Raw genomic sequence first — 21,114 nt, 5'->3', positions numbered from 1 at the left:
AGAAACAAAACTATCATCTGTCAAGCAATTGCTTTAGTGAATGATGAATTATGAAAAATTAACAAACAGAAGGAAAAGAGTAGAGCCTTGTGTGGACTCACGAATAGCAGAGAATAAAATTGATATAAAAATGTTAATAGAGCAACAGACAACGTTCAACATACGAATTCTCAGAACCACGTCCCTAAGTGAGAGTAGGGCCTTTTACAGCACTTAAAAGGAGTTGGTTGGCCATGAGTGGGAGATCATATTTTAATAGAGTTGAAAAGGAGCTGGAGGGGAGCCTTATAATGCCACTTTCCCTTCTTTAGACTGCTCTTTTGGGGTGAGGTGCCAGAGGACATTAGCATTAGCAGAAAGCTCAAAGAGACACACACAGCTCCACACTGTCAGTCTCAGCAGTCTGAAGGGTTCCCTTCATGTTTTGGAGACCTCAACTCAGACTAAACTGGGATTCTTGATTAAGATACAGAAAAGGAATCTCAGAACTAGCTAGAGTGAAGTAGAAATTGTTTTGTGGATATTTGAATCTAGACTTGAAACAAAAAGGTTACAAGACAGGGGCATTCAGGAAGAAAGACATTCTAAGTCAGTCAGTTCACCCAATACTTTCCCTTATAAAACAGAGAAAATAGAAGTCACCAACTCTTTGAGATGTAACATGAGAGCCACCAAAATTATACGTATGTGGCTAATGCTCAAACAGCTCATTGAGAGTCTGCCTTGGGAGCCCACATTGACATGTCTACCTGTCTTAGGACTTAATCTTTAGTTGTTTACATATAGCATCACAAATCCCTAAGTTAGACACCAAGCAGTGAGGGACTGAACATCAGAGAAAAGGATATGTTGCTTTTTTTTTTTTTTTTTTTTTTGGTTTTTCGAGACAGGGTTTCTCTGTGTAGCTTTGCGCCTTTCCTGGAACTCACTTGGTAGCCCAGGCTGGCCTCGAACTCACAGAGATCCGCCTGGCTCTGCCTCCCGAGTGCTGGGATTAAAGGCGTGCACCACCACCGCCCGGCTGATATGTTGCTTTTAAAGGTTGACCCTTTCAATTTTTGGCTTTGTGTTGTTATTACTGCCTTTACACCTTGCCCTGGAAGTGCTTACATGTTAAGCGTGGGCAGTATAGAAGACATTATGATGAATTATAGGAGTTTCAAAAGAGCCTGGAGAAGTCCATGAAGCCTTTCTGACTGGGTTAGGGAAATGATCTGAAGAGTAGTAATATTATAGGGAAGTATTTTCAACTGGAAAGGATATTGTATAGGATCTGTTGTTTGACATCTTGATCTATTTATAAACAACAACAAGAATGTAGTCAAAACTACACTTTAGAGCTGGCCTCATATTTGTAATTCCATTACTGGGGAGACAGGAGGATCAAGAGATTGAGGCCATCCTGGCATATACAGTGAATTTGATTCTAGTCTGGACTGTGGGAGATACTGTCAAAAACAAACAAAACAAACAAAACCACATACTTTAAATAATGAAATTATACAGGGCAGAAATATCAGGAGAAAATACTTAGAAAAGTACCACCTAATAGAGCTTTCAGTTGCATGTATGTGCATATATGCATGTACTTGACTGTGTTAGAAAAATGTTTCCTTTATTATAAACTACTATGAAAAGCATGTTAGCCCCTCATTTAGTTGGGGAGAATAACTTTTGGCATGGAGAAAGCAGTAACAAAGTTTCTAAGCCAGGGATAAATAGTTCACAAGCATTTTCTTTTAAAATGTAGCTCAGTTTTATCACAGCAGTTCAGTTGTATGGATGAAAAGGCAAGCGTTACTATTTACTAGTGTTCCAGGTTGCTATATCTGTGTAATAAATTACTCCAAGTACAGTAGTTTGAAACAACCACGTGGTCTAGTGCACAGTAAGCTGGATTTTCTCTTGTAACTGGACTAGAAAGACTGGGCATACTATCAGAACTCCTAGTGATAAACTCACTACGTGGCCTGGACTTCTCACAGTGAGCAGGAGTGTAGCAGACTTAGTAGGTTTGGTTGGGGCTCTGTCTTAGTTTCGACTGCTGTGCTAAAACCATGATAAAAAGCAACTTGGGGAGAAAAGAGTTTATTTGGCTAACATTCCAGGTCATAGTCCATTGAGGGAAGCTAAGGCAGGAACTCAAAGCAGGAACTAACACAGAAACCATGGAGGAGTGCTGCTTCCTAGCTTGCTCCCCATTGCATACTTAGCCTGCTTTCTTATACAGCCCAGGATCACCTGCCTATGGGGGGGCAGTGCCCCCTTGTCCCTCCCCATGGGATGGGCCCACCCACATCAATCATGCATCAAGAAAGTGCACTATAGACTCACCTACCGACAATCTGATGGAGGCATTTTCTCAGTTGAGGTTTCCTCTTCCCAAATGACTCTAGTTTGTGTCAAGCTCACAAAACCCAACCAGGACACACTCCAGATGGAATGCTGCAAAGAAGGCTGAAATGACATGTCATTTTTGACCAATTTAAAAAAAAAATGAAGTGTCATTTCTCTCCTGTTCTTTTTCTTGTAATCAGATATTAGGCCTGCCCAGATCATAGGAAAGGGGACATAGTTCCCACATCCCAAAGCGTTATCAAAGAATTTGTAACCTTTAAAATAAACTAACAGTGCTTACTGCTAGCCCAGGAAACCGCAGAATATCAATGGCTTAATAAAACAAAGCTTTCTGACAAAAGATCCATATAACTGTCCCTAGTTAGAAGAAATATTAGGCTCCCTTTCCTATGATCTGGACAGGCCTAATATATGATTTTCAAGCAAATATTAGGCTCAGGGTCACAGGTTTCCTATTTTCACTCCGTGGATGGCTTCTAGGAATTAGGGCCATAGCTTATCTGGCAATATAGGAAGTATAGTGACTCGTAAAACTGTGCTCCAGGACAGGCCTCATTCCCAAGAGTAATTGTGTAACACAAATCAGACTGGAGGGGTTTTATTGTTGTTGTTTTAAGATAATAAAAACTCAAAGTTGGGTGTGTAGAAAGTTGAGGATGGAGAGGGTGGATCTGGGGGAAGTTGGAAGAGGAAGTGAATATGATCAAAATGCATTGTATGAAATTGTTAAAAAGTAATTAAATATTATACATAAAAATGAGCTATCGAGGCATGAAAAGACTTTAATGTATATTATTAGCTGAGAGAAGCCAATCTGAAAAGATTATGTACTTTTGATTTTGTGTCACATCATAGCAAAAGTGTTACCCACATGTTTGTGGTGATGATGGTGTAAATAAACCTACTATGCTGCCATCCATGCACAGGTGCAGCTCATTCAATAACATGTGCTAAGTATGTAGTGTGCTTTTCTGTCTAGCTTTGTGTAAGCACATGCCACTGTTGGCATGACAAATCACTTGCTGGTGCAATTCATACAATGTAGCCAAATAATTAAGTGACTAATAATTGATGCATGGCTCTTCCATATGTTGGTAAATATCGGTAATCACAGCTACTCAGGAGGCTAAGGCAGGAAGATCATGAGTTGGAGGCCAATTTAGACAACACAGTAAGACCTTGTCTCAAAAAGGGCATTGCTGAATCTACGGAAATATTTTTAAATGTTAGACTCTTAGTAAGAGTACACTTGGTGACGTTTTCATATACTTCTGTTGAAAATGAGAATCAATATACAACCATCTTGGAAATCTCTTTGGCAGTACTCACTAGAGCTGACCTATCCATCCCACTCCTAGTTACAGGTTGTATGCTGCCAAAAGACATTAACAAGAATGTTCTAGAGAGTGGAACAGTTCATCATACACCAAGGAAATCCAAAGAATCATTAGGTCATATTCAAAAGACTGTACTCCATTCGAAAATCTAAAAGAAATGAACAATTTTTTCTTGATACCGCTTGCCAAAGTTAAATAAAGATGAGATCAACAATTTAAATAGACATTTAACCTTCAAGGAAATAGAAGCAGTCTTTAAAAGTCAATAAAAAAAAAAGTCCAGGGCTAGATGGTTTTAGCACAGAATTCTACTAGACTTTCAAAGAACTAATGCCAATATTCCTCAAATTATTCCACAAAATAGAAACAGAAGGAACATTACCAAATTCATTGTATGAGACTAATCATCCTGATACCCAAACTACACAAAGACTCAACAAAGAAAAAGAATTACAGGCTGATTTCCCTCATGAACATAGATGCAAAAATACTCAATAAAATACTTGCAAACCAAATCCAAAAACACATCAAAAATATCATGATGTAGGCTTTATTCTAGAGATGCAAGGATGGTTAACATATGAAAATTTGTCAATTTAATCCACTATTTAAGCAAACTGAAAGAAAAAACTACATGATCATCTCATTAGATGCTGAAAAAGCCTTTGATGAAATCCATACCCCTTGATAAAAGTCTTAGAGAGTTCAGGGATACAAGGAGCATACCTAAACATAATAAAGGCAACATCAAATTAAATGGAGAGAAACTTAAAGAAATTCCACTAAAATTAGGAACAAGACAAGGTTCCATTTTTTTCATGTCTATTCAATATAGTACTTGAAGTTTTAGCTAGCACAATAAAACAACTAAAGAAGTTTAAAGGGAAAATTGGAAAGAAAGAATTCAAAGTGCCATTATTTGTAGATGATATGATAGTATGTATAAGTGACCCAAAAAATTCTACCAGGCAACTCCTACAGCTGATAACTTTAGCAAAGTGGTTAGATACAAAATTAACTTAAAAACAAAAAACAGTAGTCCTACTATATTCAAATGATAAATAGGCTAAGAAAGAAATCAAGGAAACAACACCCTCCATAGTAGCCACAAATAATATAAAATATATTGGTGTAACTCTAACCAAGCAATGAAATACCTGTATGACAAGAACTTCAACTTTTTGAGGAAAGAAATTGAAGAAGTGTAAACGGAGGCAGAGTTTTTCTGTCCCAACCACCTGGTCCCAAATGAATACACAAATGCTTATATTAATTACAAAGTGCTCAGCCAAATAGCTAATGTATGTTATTAACTAGCTCTTACTTTTAAATTAATCCATTTCTATTAATCTATGTATCGCCATGTGGCCCATGGCTTTACCAGTCCTCTGGCATCTTGCTTCTTGGGTGGCTTGCTCATTTCTCTCCCGACTCTACCCTGCTTCATCCCAGTCATAAGTTTGATTGTCCTGCCTAACTTTATCTTGCCTTGCTATAGGCCAAACAGCTTTATTATTAACCAATGAGAGTAATTAATATTCAGAGCATACAGAAGGGTCATCCCACACCATCTCCCCTTTTCTGTCTAATAAAAAGGAACGTTTTAACTTTAACATAGTAAAATTACATATAATAAAACAGCTATCAAGAAAGAATTATAGTTACAATGTCTAGTCTATTTGTATTTGACAAAATTAGAGAAAACGTTTAATTATCCATCTTATCTTGGTGAGTCTAATGTTTCATATCTAATTTGCCTTTTATTATAACTAAGGAAAACCATAATTATAACTATCTTGTCTTCAACTCGATCAGAGACCTGAGAAGGAAATAATATTACCTGAGTAAACAGGAAGTACAGGCAAGCGACTTCCAAAAAATGTAAGAAATGACAGAAACAGCTAAATGCTTGGACAGTCACCCAGGGTTTCTCTGTAGTGTTGGGGCATTCATTTCTGGCCTACAGACCTAGCATATCTGACAGACTTTCCTGTGAAGCAGGGAATTTTGAAGTACTGTCCTACCTTGTCTTGGCCATGTTCAGCAGTTGCCCTCTTGTGTTCTGCTGGTCCAGTTTGGACAGTAAGTGTCAGCAATTGAGGCAAGGGCCATATGGCTAGCTTTTGCCATAAAGAAAACAAACTCCATACAGAATTTCTTTGATATCCATCATCTTTTCTGGAGTATATTGGTGCTGCCAGGAGCAGACATGTCTCACTGTCTTGAAAAGTCTAAGTCATTGAAACATTTAAAATCCCATATTCTGTAGGTCTTTGAAGTGTTTGAAGATTATCTATCTATCTCAAATATATCTTTGTAAATCTAGAAAACCTAACTAACATGGCTATAAGTTTGACTATTATAGATGACTATTAATCTGTATTTTGTGTGTTTTTTTTTTTTTTGGTTTTTCGAGACAGGGTTTCTCTGTGTAGCTTTGTGCCTTTCCTGGAACTCGCTTTGGAGACCAGGCTGGCCTCGAACTCACAGAGATCCGCCTGCCTCTGCCTCGCGAGTGCTGGGATTAAAGGCGTGCGCCACCACCGCCTGGCTGTATTTTGTAATTATACATTACATTTTTAATTGAGCTGCATAAACTCAATAACTTAAACAAGTAAATTATACATACAAAATTAACTTTAAATTTGAATCAATAAACTAAAATCCTTACCAATGTAAAATATTTTGAGATTAATAGTTGTTTTTTGGATTAAAGTAGATTCACTAATATACCCTTTTTTCATCATAACAATCTACCCTTTTATCCCATCATTTCTATACCATATCCCCTTTCCTTATTTTAGAAAGAGATTGACTATGATGAATAACAATTTGTAACTAACCCTTCTTAAATGAAAACAAATATTTTTATAACCAATATTTTGGGAATGTTGACATAGTTTTCTGGACTACTTCCTGCTGATTGGTGGGCACTGGTAATCTTTGAGGGACCCTGAGAAAATCAGAATCATAGTTAAGTCTTGACTAGAGTATTTTGTGAGGCTGGATCATCTTATTCAGCCTTGAAGCTATTTTGGATGTTGGATCATCTGGCCCATATATATTGGTGTTTGGTCCCCTTGTTCTGAAAATATATAAACTTGTAAAGGTAACATACATATTTGTCTTAATACAAATATAAACTGTACATTGTACATAAGACAGCCAAAGATAATTTTTTGTCTTATGTTTGAGCAGGTAAAATATATGTCATGTGTCTTGTAGTTACTTTAGGTTTATTTTTTCATGTCTGTAGTCAGGATTTCAGGGGGTCTTCCTCAATCAAACCTGATTTTCCTTCACCTGGAATGAATCCATAGCCTCTTATTTCCTGTGGAAACAAAAGCATAACTTTTACCCCAAAGTAACATATATTTTGACTTAAATTTTTTGAAGTCAAGAAAATTTTAAAATATATAGGTTGGTTTAATTTAGTAGCTTTTACAATCAATTGTCTCTTGGCAGTTATTATCCACCCATTAACAGTCCAAAAAATAAAATAACACAATAAAATATAGAATTCAGACTCTGTGTATTTCCCATCTTTATGTGGCTTATATTTTTATTACTCTAGTCCCTTTTAAGGGCTTTATTATTATTTTTAAATCATTTTTTTTAATCTTTGACTGTTTCTACCCCTTCTCTTCTCTCTCCCAAGCCTATAAACATTTTTTTCAAACACACTGTGACTCGTTTAGAGGCCTTTTTGTCTGCATCTGTCCTTACTGTGTATCTCTAACCCTTTTTGTCTACATGAGCAAAAACCCTAAATCCACCACGAAGTGACAGCTGAGAGATGATGCCTCTCTGTACTGCAGCCTGTATGAGACTATGGGAATCTGCCATGCTGCAGCTCAAACCTGCAGGCCTCAGCCAGGGGATGAGTCTCTGTACCACGGCCTGCATGAGAGACATGAAATGTGAAGCTGCTCTTGTCTCCATTTTTGTGTGTCTAGATGTCCCCTTTTTTAAAGCTTTCTCAGGCTTTTTGTGGATTACGTGCCCCACATTGGTCGCTGTATGTAAACAGAGGCAGAGTTTTTCCTGTCCCAGCTGCCTGGTCCTAAATAAACACACAAAAACTCATACTAATTACGAAATACTCAGTCAATAGCTCAGGCTTATTATTAACTAGCTCTTACTTTTAAATTAACCAATTTCTGTTAATCTGTGTATTGCCACATGGCCCATGGTTTTATCGGTCTTCTGGCATCTTGCTTCTTGGTTGGCTTGCTTGCATTTCTCCTGACTCCACCCTTCTTTATCCCAATCCTCAGTTTGATTGTCTGGCCTAACATTATCCTGCCTTGCTATAGGCCAAACAGCTTTATTATTAACCAATGAGATTAATACATATTCACAGCATACAGAAGGATCATCCCACAGCGGAGAAGCTATCAGAAGATGGAAAGATCTCCCATGCCCATGGATTAATAGAATTAACATAGTAAAAATGGGCATCTTACCAAAAAAATATATAGATTCAATGCAATCCCCATCAAAATTCCAACACAATTCTTTACACACCTTGAAAGAACAATACTCAGCTTCATATGGAAAAACGAAAAACCCAAGATAGCTTAAAAAAAAAACTGTACAATAAAAGAACTTCTGCAGGTATCACCATCCTGATTGCAAGCTGTACTACAGAGCAATAGTAATAAAAACTTCATGGTATTGGCATAAAAACAGACAGGTTGATCAATAGAAGTGAATCTAAGAGCCAGAATAAATCCACACACCTGTGGACACTTGATTTTTGACAGAGAAATCAAAATTATACAATGAAAAAAAAGAAAGCATCTTCAACAAATGGTGCTGGTATAACTGGATGTCAGCATGTAGAAGAATGCAAATAAATCCATATCTATCACCCTGCACAAATCTCAAGTCCCAAGTGGATCAAAAACCTCAACATAAATCCAGATACACTGACCCTGATAGAAGAGAAAGTGGGGAATAGCCTTGAATGCATTGGCACAGGAAACAACTTCCTGAACAGAACACCAATTACATAGGCACTAAGATTGATAATTAATAAATGGGACCTCATGAAACTGAAAAGATTCTGTAAGGCATAGGACACTGTCACAAAAACAAATCCTCAGCCTGCAGAATAGGAAAAGATCTTCACCAACCCCACATCTGACAAAGGGGTGATATTCAAAATATATATTAAAAAAACTCAAGAAACTAGATATCAACAAACCAATTAATCCAATTAAAAATGGGGTACAGATCTAAACAGAGAATTCTCAACAGAGGAATCCCAAATGGCTAAGAAGCACTTAAAGAAATGTTCAACATCCTCAGCCATCAGAGAAATGCAAATCAAAATAACTCTGAGATTCCATCATACACCTGTCAGAAAGGCTAAGATCAAAAACACAAGTTTTCATGTTAGAAAGGATGTGGATGAAGATGAGCACTCCTCCACTGATGGTGGGAGTGCAAACTTGTACAGCTAATTTGGAAATCAATATGGTGGTTTCTCAGAAAATTGGCAATCCATTTACCCCAAGACCCAGCCATACCACTCATGGGCATAATCACAGAGGACAATCCACTATACCACAAGGACACTTGCTCAACTATGTTCATAGCTGCTTTACTCATGGTAGCCAGAAACTGGAAACAATTTAGATACCCCTCAACAAAGGAATGGAAAAAGAAAATGTGGTAATTTACACAATGGAGTATTACTCATCTGTTAAAAATAATGACATCAAGAATATTTCTGGTAAATGGGTGAAACCAGAAAAGATCATCCTGAGTGAGATAAATCAGACCCAGAAAGACAAACATGGTATGTATTCACTTATAAGTGTATATTTGCTGTAAAGTAAAAGAGGACCATGCTACAATCCACAGACCCAAAGAACCTAAGTAACAAGGAAGGGACAAGGGGGACACATGAATCTCCCTGTGAAGGGGAAATAGAATAGACATTACAAGTGGATGGGAGGGGGATATGGATTGGGGGCGAGGATGGGAACAGGAGGGATCAGGTTTGTTAAGAATGGAGGGAGAGAGTTCTGGGAGATACAACTGGAATCAGGGGGTATCTCTGGGAAGAACAAGAAACCTAGTACAACAGAAACTCCCAGAAATCTATGAGGGTGACCCTAGCTAAGACTCCTGGCAAAGGGGAATACAGAGCCTGGACTGCATCTCCTATAACCAAGCAAGACTTCCAGTAGAGGGATTTGGACACCAACCCAGCCACAAAACCTTCAACCTATAATTTGTCCTGCCTACAAAATGTTTTGGGGTAAAAGTGGTGCGTGGATTGTGGGAATAGCCAGCCAATGACCAGCCAAGCTTGAGACTCATACCGTGAGGGGAAACTCACTCCTGACAATGCCTAGAATGCCAGGACCCAGAGGTGGGTTAGCTCAGAGACCTAGGACAGAACCAAACACAACTGACAAAAAGAAATTCAATGAAATTATTCCTAATGATGTTCTGCTATTGTTGCCTATCCCGATTGTCATCAGGCTTCACCCAGCAACTGATGGAAACAGATGCAGAGAGACCCACAGCCAAACCTTAGGTGGAGCTCAGGGAATCCTGTGGAAGAGGGGCATGATGGATTGTAGGAGCCAGAGGGGTCAAGGACACCATAAGAATATGACCTACAGAATCAACTAACCAGGGCTCATAGGGGCTCACGGAGACTGAACCGAGACTCAGGGAGCCTGCATGGGACTGATCTAGGCCCTCTGCATCGATGTGACAGTTGGGTAGCTTGGTCCTCTTGTGGGACTCCTAACAGTGGTAGGGGCTGTCTCTAACTCTGTTGCCTTTTTTGGGACCCATTCCTCCTACTGTGTTGCCTCATTCAGCCTTAATAGGAGAGGAGGTGCCTAGTCTCACTGCAACTTGATATCTCATGGCTGGCTGATATCCATGGGGGGCCTGCCCTTTTCTGAAGAGAAAGAGAGGAGGAAGAGAGGATTGGGGCAAAGGGGGAGAGGGGAAGTGGTGGGGAGGGACTAGGTTAGGGATGTAAAAACAAAACAAACAAACAAACAAACAATGTTCGTGTTAGTAAGGAGTAACACGCAAGTGGGAAATGACTTAGGTTCCCCAAAAGTAGAACAGGCATAAAAACTTGGATTATATTATGCAGTATTATACCAGAGCCGTGGACTTCCATTAGATGAGACGGCATGGATGGATCTTACAGCTGTAAGGTGAAGTTCAGAAGCCCAGGGCTATTCATTTTGTTTAGTACAGTTACATGAAGTCTGTATGAGGAAAGTCTTATTCAGGATGATAGCAGTTAGTGTGACCATACTGCATGAAAGAAGACAGACTAACTCTGTGTCTTTTACTCTGAATTATTTGAAAGGAAGAGTTCTAATCTCTTGTTTAATCCAGAAAAGCCTCATATAAAAGAGCCTAATTTAAGACATGGGGGTTAAGTTTGTAGTCCTGAGCAGAGGCTGCCCTCTTTCTGTTTTTATTATCTTAAAAATATTTATTTATAATTTGTGAGATTATAATGTAATTAAACCATTTTCTCATTCTTTTTCCCACCTCCAAAATTGCCCTTAAGTGCCATCTTGTTCTCTTTCAAATTCATGGCCTCTTTCTTCAGTAATTGTTGTTACGTTGTTACATGTATATATGAATATACATATTCATATATATGTATTCTTAAATACATAAATGCAGCCTGTTCAATCTGTACAATAAAGGACACAGTAAATAAGGCAAAATAATAGCATATGGAATGGACAAAGATCTTCACCAACCCCACATCAGACATAGGGCTGATCTCCAAATATATAAAGGACTCAAGAAACTAGACATCAAAATGCCAAACAATCCAATTAAAAAATAGGTTACAGAGCTAAACAGAGAATTATCAGCAGAAGAATCCCAAATGGTCGAAAGACATTTAGGGAATTGCTCAACATCCTTAGTCATCAGGGAAATGCAAAACAAAATTACTCTGAGATACCATCTTACACCTGTCAGGATGGCTAAGATCAAAAACACTGATGACAGCTTATGTTGGAGAGAATATGGAACAAGGGGAACACTCATACACTGTTGGTGGGAGTGCAAACTTGTACAGCCACATTGGAAATCAGTATGGCTGTTTCTCAGAAAATTGGGAATCAGTCTACCTCAAGACCCAATGATACCACTTGTGGGTATATACCCAAGGGATCCTCAAGCATACCACAAGGACACTTGCTGAACTATGTTCATAGCAGCATTATTCATAATAGCCAGAACCTGGAAACAACCTAGATGCCCCTCAGCCAAAGAATGGATAAAGAAAACGTGGTACATATACACAATGGAGTATTACTCAGCTGTAAAAAACAATGACTTCTTTCTGTTTTTTGTCAGGGTCTTGCTAAATTGTCTAAGAAGCCCTCAAACTTGGAATCCCCGTGCTTCAGCTTGCAGAGTAGCTGGGATTACAGGGCTGTGCCACTATATTCTTCATGCACTGTTATCTAACCTATATTACAAAACCTTGAATATCTTTGTGGTAATTTTTAAGTTCTTGTCTGCTTATCACATTAAGTATTTTCTTAGGTACCTGATATATATATTTTCTTAGGTACCTGTAAATATAATTAACATCATTTTTCCTAGATTATGAATCTCATTTTTCCTCCTTGGGTTGTTCTGTATTGCTTTCCTGTTGAACATTATGTAACAATCATTGTGGAAAGCAGCTGAGATTTAATTGTTTTTAGTTTTGGAGAGCACAGGTCTTTTTCTCTGTTTGGCTTTTAGAGTAAAAGGCTATCTGTAACCCTCTTAGAGTGAAAGGCTGGTCTAGAATCTTCTTTGAGTTGAATTGAGCTTTAGGATTAGCTGTAACTTTAGTTGGACTGAGTTTATTTGGTATTAACTAAACCTCCAACCTTTTCTAATTACTACTTATATTTTCTTGATATTTGAGCTAGGAGAAGTTTGGAATGACATTTAATTTTTTTCAATTCTGCTCAGTCTCTGAAATTCAAACCTGTAAGAATATATCAATCTATACAGCTTTCCCCGTGTATGCTGTTCCTCCACTGTGACTTTGTTAACAACATTCATAAGTGAGGCTTGAAAATGACACAGAGGGGTTGTTTATGTCATCTACTTTTGCATTTGGTGTCTTTCAGTTTGTTCCCTGAACTCAGACTGACACCTAAGACCCAACTGATCTCTTCATCTCCGTATTTATTCCACCATGGCAGGCCAAGGGAAGGTTCAGTGGATGCCGAAGCTTGTCTTTCAGGTAAGGAAGCTCTTGTGGATTTGTGCTTATTTATAGAGAGTATGTTCTGTCTAGATTTCAGGCCATCAGCAGGACTGGCTTCCCCGGCTTCCCCTGCTGTTGAAGTGATCTTGTGCTGAGAAGAGCCCTGCAGGTAGCTTAGTGCTTTGGTCAGTTTGGAAGAAAGCATTATAGCCTTGACCCAACATAGTTATCAGTATCTGCTGGCTTTCATTAACACCTAGAAAATAATGCTTTTCACATGACCCGTTTTTTCTCATTAGTTCCACGGAGCAGCACTCTGCTTCTATGAAAGTAGTTGTTCATTTACCTTCTCATTCCTTACCTCCTTGCCATGTTATTCTAGACATTTCATATTGAAGTTGGCTAAAAGTTTCCTATGCAAATTTACCTCCTTTGATTCATTTTTTTGTATTTCCCATCAAGTAAAATGTGATATTATTTTAAGTTTATACTTGGAATAATTTGATAACCATTAAAATAAAATAAAACATTTAAATTTATTTCATTTATTTTATTTCTAAGACTTTTGTTTACTCTGTCCCTCATAAATCTTTCTCAATCTTCTTAGCCCCAGAGCTCCATGTTTTCTTACTTGCCTTCATTTATTCTGTTATTTTATATACTCTTTTTACCTACATTATTTATTTTACTATCATTTGTTAAATGCATGTTTAATGATATTCATATATTTAAATAATATTAAGAGTGTGAAATATTCCATTTAACTCCAAATGTGTAATTAGTTTTTACAAAGAACAGCCCTGTGATTTTATAAACTGGACCATTTAATAGGAAAATGTACAATAAGTGTTTTAGTAAATTAAAATGTGATTTCATTCTTTTCAGCCATGTCGTTATATTTATTAATGAATTACACTTCTGGACTTTTCTTTCTCTTTTTCTCTCTGGCTTCTCCACACTGTATTTTCATTCTCCAGACATGTTAGCATTTTTTCAAATATCTAGATACTTCTCCCATTTATCTGCTCACCTATTGATCAAGTGATGCATACAGCAAGTACTTAGAGACTTTGTGACAGCCACTGTATACAGTGAATGTGATTCAGCTATGATGTACATAGTCTCTATTTCTCTAGAGACATGACTCTCTCTACTCAATGTTACCCTGAAGAAATTTTGTGAGGTTCAGAGAGTGAAGTCTTCTTGGGGAAAAAAGTGACTTTCTGTTTTTGTCTTTGTGTGATATTTTGTTTTAAAACAGGTGTTTCTGGGTAGTTAGACTGATCTTGAATTTTTAAACTTTCAATTAAATGTGACTTTTAATTTGATATTTTAATTGAGAGCTAAATAGGCCCAGAAGGGCTTGAAAAGAGAGTTTTAGGCAGAAGGCTATCTAAGCAGAAGAAAGAATATGTACAAAGTCTCAAAGATAAGGACTCAGGTTTCATCTTGATAAAATTAGTCTATTGTTGAGTATATTTTCAATGCACAGAGAAACTACTACATAATAAAAATGGAATTATGAATTGTTAGCCTGAAGCTCCCATGGGGTACTCATAATTTTCTGTGGCTTTCTTGTCAACAGAGGAATATTTATTATATTTCTGGCTCTGGGTTTATTATGGATACAGTCCATAATACCTCAAAATATCTTGGAACTCTTGTTGGAATTTGAAATGAGAGCATTCACCAAGATTCACATAGGGATTTCTTGTTGAGGCAGCATTTAAACACTTATCTCTGTCTCTTTTCAAAGTACCTGGACTTTACAATGTACACAAAAGAATGTTTTATAATATCTTACAACACTAAAAGTTCTAACTTAAGTACTATATTTGCCTAAGTAGGTCATATATATTAAGTACAATATAGAATTAATGTCATTGACTGATTTTGCTTCATTAGAAAAACCAAGAGCCTCCAAAGAGCTTTGAAGAATTCTTAAAGTCTCAAAACTGGGTGAGTAGAGCATCCTATCCTCATTTCTCTGCCAATACACTTTTTTTTTTTAAAAATATCAGCTATGGAAAGAAGAATGGAAATTAAATAATGGGAATGTTTGCACATGTTTGTTTCCTTTCAGTATGTCATTTCCAGTTGCTTTTAACAATAATGTTTTCACATTTAAAAACTGTTAACCCTATACATACAATTCGGTGGTATACTTTCTTAAGATTTTTGTCTTATGTATTTATACCTTCAAGAAAATCTGACAATTACCCTTATTTAGCCACTCATCACAACTAATTCTCACAGATAGTTTGCAGAAAACTTACATCAATATTCCTTGATTATTAAATCAAAGTGAAATACTCAAAATATGTTTTCATATCATTATGTATAACTATGGAGTATTGCTGGAGTTCCTGAGATTACTAAGGAGTTTTCTCTGAGCATCAGCTGAGTTCACTCATTTGCAAATGTGAAGCTAGGATTTGTTACACTTTGAGGTATGTCAGATAAAGGTTGGAATAAAGATGTCAGTTTAAAAGATAGGTGACTTTTTAATGATGTCTGTAGAAATTTAATAAATTGAAGTTTATTTATTTCCACCTATGAAAAATATGAATAGAATTTGCTATGAAATTATTGGCAATGAAATTTCATGTGCATGTATGTGTTTATACGAGTGCTTTTGTCCCAATGTTTTGAGAAAGAATCTCATTTAAAAGCAAAATAAATAAAACTGATTTCTAAAAGTTTATTTCTTTTTTATTTTTTTACATTGAAAACAATTTTCATACAAAATTATCTGATCAAGGTTCCCACTTCCCCCAGCTCCTGCCAGTCCTTTTCCATCTCCCCATCCACTCAACTCCACACCTTCTCCTTCTCTTTCTCTTTAGCAAGTGAACAAGCAAGCAAACAAGCAAAAACAAAATAAAACAAAACCAAAACAAAACAGAATTCACAAAGAGTGTGTGTGTGCGTGTGTGTGTGTGTGTGTGTGTGCGCACACACACACACACACACCCCCCTCATAAAAAACAAACTAACAAACTATAATATACAAGTAAAATAGCAGTAAGACAAAAAAATGCCCAACAAAGCAATTTAAGTAAAAAAATACAAAAATATCATTGAGTCATTTTGTGTTATCTATTTACTACTAGGCATGAGGCCTACATTTAAGTGTAGTTAATGAGACTCCATAGGCCAGTGAGACTCCATAGGAGAAAACTAATGTTTCCTTTACAAGAGTGTGTCAATTGCAGATAGCTTCTTGGGTAGGGGTGGTAACCTGTGTCCACTTCCTCTCTCAGCATTGAGATCCAGTTTGGCTTGAACTAGTACAGGCCCTGTGCTTGCTGCCACAGTCTCTGTGAGGTCATATATGCATCGGTTCTGTTGTATCTGGAAAACACTATTTCTTTGAAATCATCCATCCCCTCTCGCTGGTATAATCTTTCCACCTCCTCTTCTGCATAGATCCCTGAGCCTTGAAGGGAGGAGCTTGATGAAGACATCCCATTTAGGACTTAGTGTTCTAAAATATCTCTCTGCATGTTGTCCAATTGTGGGTCACTGTGTTAGTTTCCATCTACTGCAAGATGAAGTTGTTGATGATGGCTATGTGAGGCACTAGTCTATGGATACAGCAGCATGTCTAGGAGTCATTTCATTCCTATTTTCCTTTAGCAGAACAGTAGTATTTGGTTTTCCCCTAGGCCCATGACTTACCCAGTCTGAAGTTTATAGTCACCCAAGGAACAGTGTCAGGCATGGGTGGCTCCTGGGGTGGGACTTAAGTCTGATCAGACAGTGGTTGGTCACTCCCACAACATTTGTGCCCCTATTGTACCAGCATATCTTGTAGGCAGGTCACTGTTGTAGATTGCATGGTTTATGGCTGGGTTGATGGTTACCTTTCTCCTCTGGTAGAGTGCAGAAGAATATCTTCAAGTACCATGAACACTAGTCAGCAGGGGTAAAAGCTCTAATTAGACACTAGCTTGACTTCTCCCTGTTCGATGAGATTTGTAAGTGTTGTCTTTAGCAATAGTACTTTACCATCAGTTTATGAAGAGTAACCAATAGCCATGGGAATAGCCTGAGATGTTTGGGGCCCCTTTGGCTAAAGACTCAACTAGATATAACCCATTCCTGGGACTGGAGGTTTCACATGGTGATGAGTGATGTCCAGTTGGGACATTGTCTCCCTCATTACTTAGTGACTCCATTTATATTTCTTTCATATAAGTATATATTTTAAGTAGCTTCTATGGTAGTAGTTTCTATATGACCCCCTCAAATGCCCTTTAGTGTTTTTTTGTCCCTCCCCATGTTCCCTCACTTACCACTATCATCCACGCCCTCCCATTAATTCTCCTACTCCAGTCTCCCCCTTGTCTCTCCATAACTATTTATTCTACTTCCCCTTCTTTGGGGCATCCTCCTTTCCATGCTGGTCCCTTACTTGAAACCTAACCTCTGAGGTTGTATAGATTGTAGCATACCTATAGAAGGCTTAAATGCTAACATCCATATATCAGAAAAGGCAATATTTGTCTTTGGTGTCTGGTTACCTCACTCAGGATGTTTTCTCTCTTCATCCATTACCTGCAAATTTTATACTTTTTTGTTTAATAGCTGAATTCTATTTTATTGTGTATATGTACCATATTTTCATTATCTATCTATTGGAGGACATTTAGGTTGTTTCCATGTCCTAGCTATTGTTAATGGAATGACAATAATCATGGTTAAGCAACTATCTATGGAGTATAATGTAATGCCCTTTGGGTGTATGCCAAGAAGTGGTACAGCTAGATCACATGTTAGATCTACTTTTAGCTTTTTGAGAATTCCATATACTGATTTCCAAAGTGGATGCACAAGTTTGCACTCCTAACAGTGAATGAGGGTCCCTCTCTCCCAGAATCCTTGGAGGCACTTATTAGTTGTTTTCTTTATCCTAGCAGTTCTGGCTGGGGTAAGATGAAACTTTAGTTTGCATTTATCTAATTACCAAGGATGTTGAAGACTTTTAAAGATATTTCTTAGCTCACCCCCTTCCCTTGTCTCTCTCTTTTTCTTGAGAGCTTTGTGTTTGAATGCACAGCCTATTTCTGATTGGGTCATTTGTTTCCTTGACTGTTTTTTCGAGTTCTTTGTATATTCTGGATATTAATTCTCTATCAAATTTATAGCTGGAAAAGATTCTCCTCGACTTTATGTGTTTCTTCTTCACTCCAATTGTTTTTTACTCTGCAGTAAAGGAACTTAGTTATTTTATTACTTCCTTTATTTTTTGAGATTATAATATATTACACCATGTGTATCTTCTCTTTTCTCCCTCCAAACTATCCCACATATCTCTCCTTATTCTCTGTTTTTATTAATTGTTGTTTTATATATTTATATGTGTGTATGTGTGTGTATTAATTCTAAATATAATTTGCTCAGTCTGTATGTTACTTGTATGTGTGTCTTCAGGATGACCATTTGGTGTTGGACAACTGATTGCTATTCTTTTCCCTGGGGAAGACTATTACACTCTAAGCATTCTTTAGATGCCCATAGTTCTTTGGTTGGGTTGAGGAATCATGAGCTTTTGCCCTGTTCACTTTAGCATGTTTATTGTTGTCCTTGTTAGGCTTATGTCTGGTGTGACTATGGGCGTAGCTTCTGACATCCTTAGCAGACACAATCTTACTGCATACTCCATAATCTCTGGCTCTTACCATCTTTTCACCCCCTCTTCTTCATTTTTCCATGAACCTGAGGTGACAGAGCTATTTTGGAGATCTATTTATTGGGAAGAGGCTTTACAACTGTGTGTTTTGATTGGCTGTGATTTTCTGTAATGATCTCTATCTGTTACAAAGAGAAGTTTCCTTGATGATGAGTGAGGACTACACTTATTTGTGGGTATAAGGAATAACATTTAGAATGTAGTTAGGGATTATGCTGATTTAATAAAGTAGAGGATGTATGTTCTCCTCCAAGATCTATGACTTTACTAGCCCTGGGTAGATAGCTAGTTTTCCAGTACCAGGCATGGTTTTTTTCTTGTTAGGCAGGTCTTAAATTGGATTAGAGAGCTGTTGAATACCACCAACATATGTGTGCCATGCTGGTTATTGTGGTCATTCATAGCATCATAGCTCAATAAGTCTGTTGATTACTTCTCTCCTTTGGAATCCTGCATGGTGCCTTCTGTTCCCATGAAAACTTCTCAGAGAGAAGGCTTTTAGGTGAGTTATACCTCGGAGGCCTCTGGGTCATACCTCTGAAGTGCATGCTGTCTTCAGCAATAGGGACTTACCTTCCATCTCTGAAGGACGACCAAGGGCAGAAGCAATAGGTTATATGTTTTGGGAGACTCTTCAACAGCCCTGGCCAACAACTCAAAAGATGGCTCCTCATGGCTGATGTTGGTGTTTTGGTAGATGGTCTTTGGCTCTTTGGTCTTTTTTCTCATCTGAGCTTTGTCAGCTCAGATGAGAAAATTTCATTTGAAGTATACAGTTTATATACATGTGTTGTAGAGTTATTTTTAGGTAGATAATCAATAGTATGATTCATTATGACTGTTTTAGACATCCACAAACCATGCAAGACATTTGCAATAATGTATATAAACCGAGAAAAATTCTAAATGAAATAAACCAGACCCAGAAAGACCATTGCTACATTTTCTACTCACACAAGGAATCTAAAACAGTGTAACTCAGTAGCAGAGAATAGCCTAATGGTTGCCAGGGACTTATAGGAATAAGAGTAGAAATGCATTGAAAGATATAAAAGTTTCTATTATATTATGTGAATATGTTCTAGAGATCTAGTAGACAGTATGGTGACTCTAGTTAATACATATTTTAGATTTGCTAAGACAATAGTTATTAAATTTCTCACCATAAAAAAACAAGCAAAACCTATGCAAAGCAATGAGTATGTTCTTAGCTTTGCACTTAGCTAGGCATCTCATAGTTTATCCAGATATTAAAAGAGCATGTTATTTATCATAAATATGTATAATTTTGTTTATTGCATGTCAGTAAGGCTAGAAGAAATAGGAGGAAAAACCAGCTGTTGGGCCCCCTAATTCTTTCTCTTTCTTTCCTGACAAATATTGAGGGGTTGCTTTAAACTTAAATGGACTAATGCTAAAATAATGCAATCCTAAATATTTATGATTCTAAATTTATTTTTTTTTCGTGAAAGGCATCACTAGATCAACTGATGAAATTTCAACAGTTTAATTTAGATAGGTAGAATGCATTAAAACTGTTTTTGATTCTTATAATTCTTATTTTCAAGAAGAATGCACTCATTTGTTCAGATACTAAAGAATTATGGACCATGAAAGTAGCTACTTACACTCAAATGCTTCCCCAAAACCATGTTTTCAGAAAGCTTTTGAAACTTTGCAACTTTTGTGAGGTTTTAATTATTTTGAAATTTATTTTTAAAACATTTAATAAAAATAATGTTTTATAGTAAAATTCCAATTTTAACTCATTAAATCCTGATATAAATTTATTCAAATGATGTAAAATGTTTGCTTATGCAGGATTATTGGCCCAGGGATATTCATTTTAGAGACAGTGATATATGGGATGATGCTCTGAAAAAACTAGAAGAGGATACTTCATTTGCTTCAATTTATTCTTATCTGTGGACCAATGTTCCTCGAATATTTGAAGCTGTCAGCACCATGGAGACAAGATTAAAAGACAGTTCATATCTTTTGAAACAGCATTCCTCCAATTTACTTGATTGTAACAGAATGATTTCCAAGAAAAGTAAGATTTATTTTATTTTTTATGTGAATAAAGTAATGTTCAGGGGTGTGTGTGTGTGTGTGTGTACATGTCTGTCTGTCTGTATATGCTGCTTCTATGTGTATTCTCATAAGGAATGAAATTCCAAAGTTTAAATATCTTAAAACTACATGTTTAAAAATCTCATCATCCAGTAGGACCTAATAAATAGTTTTAGGTCGACTTGAGGATGTGGTTTGAAAGAAAGGATTACTGGAGCAAGCCTAAGACAGTTATGAACTTTGTTAAACTGGAATAGAGGTAACGAAACCTCAGGGATTCAGGGAAACAAGATGTGCCAACTGATGCTTTAAGAAGCAAGCCTCCATCAATAGTAAATGTAGAAATCAAAGTAATAGAGTGGGAGCTGATCCACAGGGTTGAGGCTAGCCTGTAGGTACATATAGTATTTGCTGTAGAAGAAATTAATTGC

At 37.1% G+C, this 21,114-nt stretch overlaps 1 protein-coding gene across 1 annotated transcript in view; it reads left to right on the top strand.

Moving 5' to 3' along the window:
- Positions 1-21,114, top strand: part of Fam227b (family with sequence similarity 227 member B) — a 166,265-nt gene that overhangs the window by 489 nt on the left and 144,662 nt on the right. Inside the window, exons 2-4 of the mRNA XM_076570574.1 lie at positions 12,836-12,951; positions 14,821-14,874; positions 20,432-20,663. Coding sequence (XP_076426689.1) covers positions 12,904-12,951; positions 14,821-14,874; positions 20,432-20,663 — 334 coding nt within the window. The 5' untranslated portion in view covers positions 12,836-12,903. The remainder of the gene's footprint in view (positions 1-12,835; positions 12,952-14,820; positions 14,875-20,431; positions 20,664-21,114) is intronic.

Source organism: Peromyscus maniculatus, chromosome 4 (assembly GCF_049852395.1).
Source record: "Peromyscus maniculatus bairdii isolate BWxNUB_F1_BW_parent chromosome 4, HU_Pman_BW_mat_3.1, whole genome shotgun sequence".
In the NCBI taxonomy this organism is placed as follows: Eukaryota; Metazoa; Chordata; class Mammalia; order Rodentia; family Cricetidae; genus Peromyscus; species Peromyscus maniculatus.
Note: the sequence above shows the minus strand (reverse complement) of the source record. Positions and strands in the feature narration are given on the sequence as shown.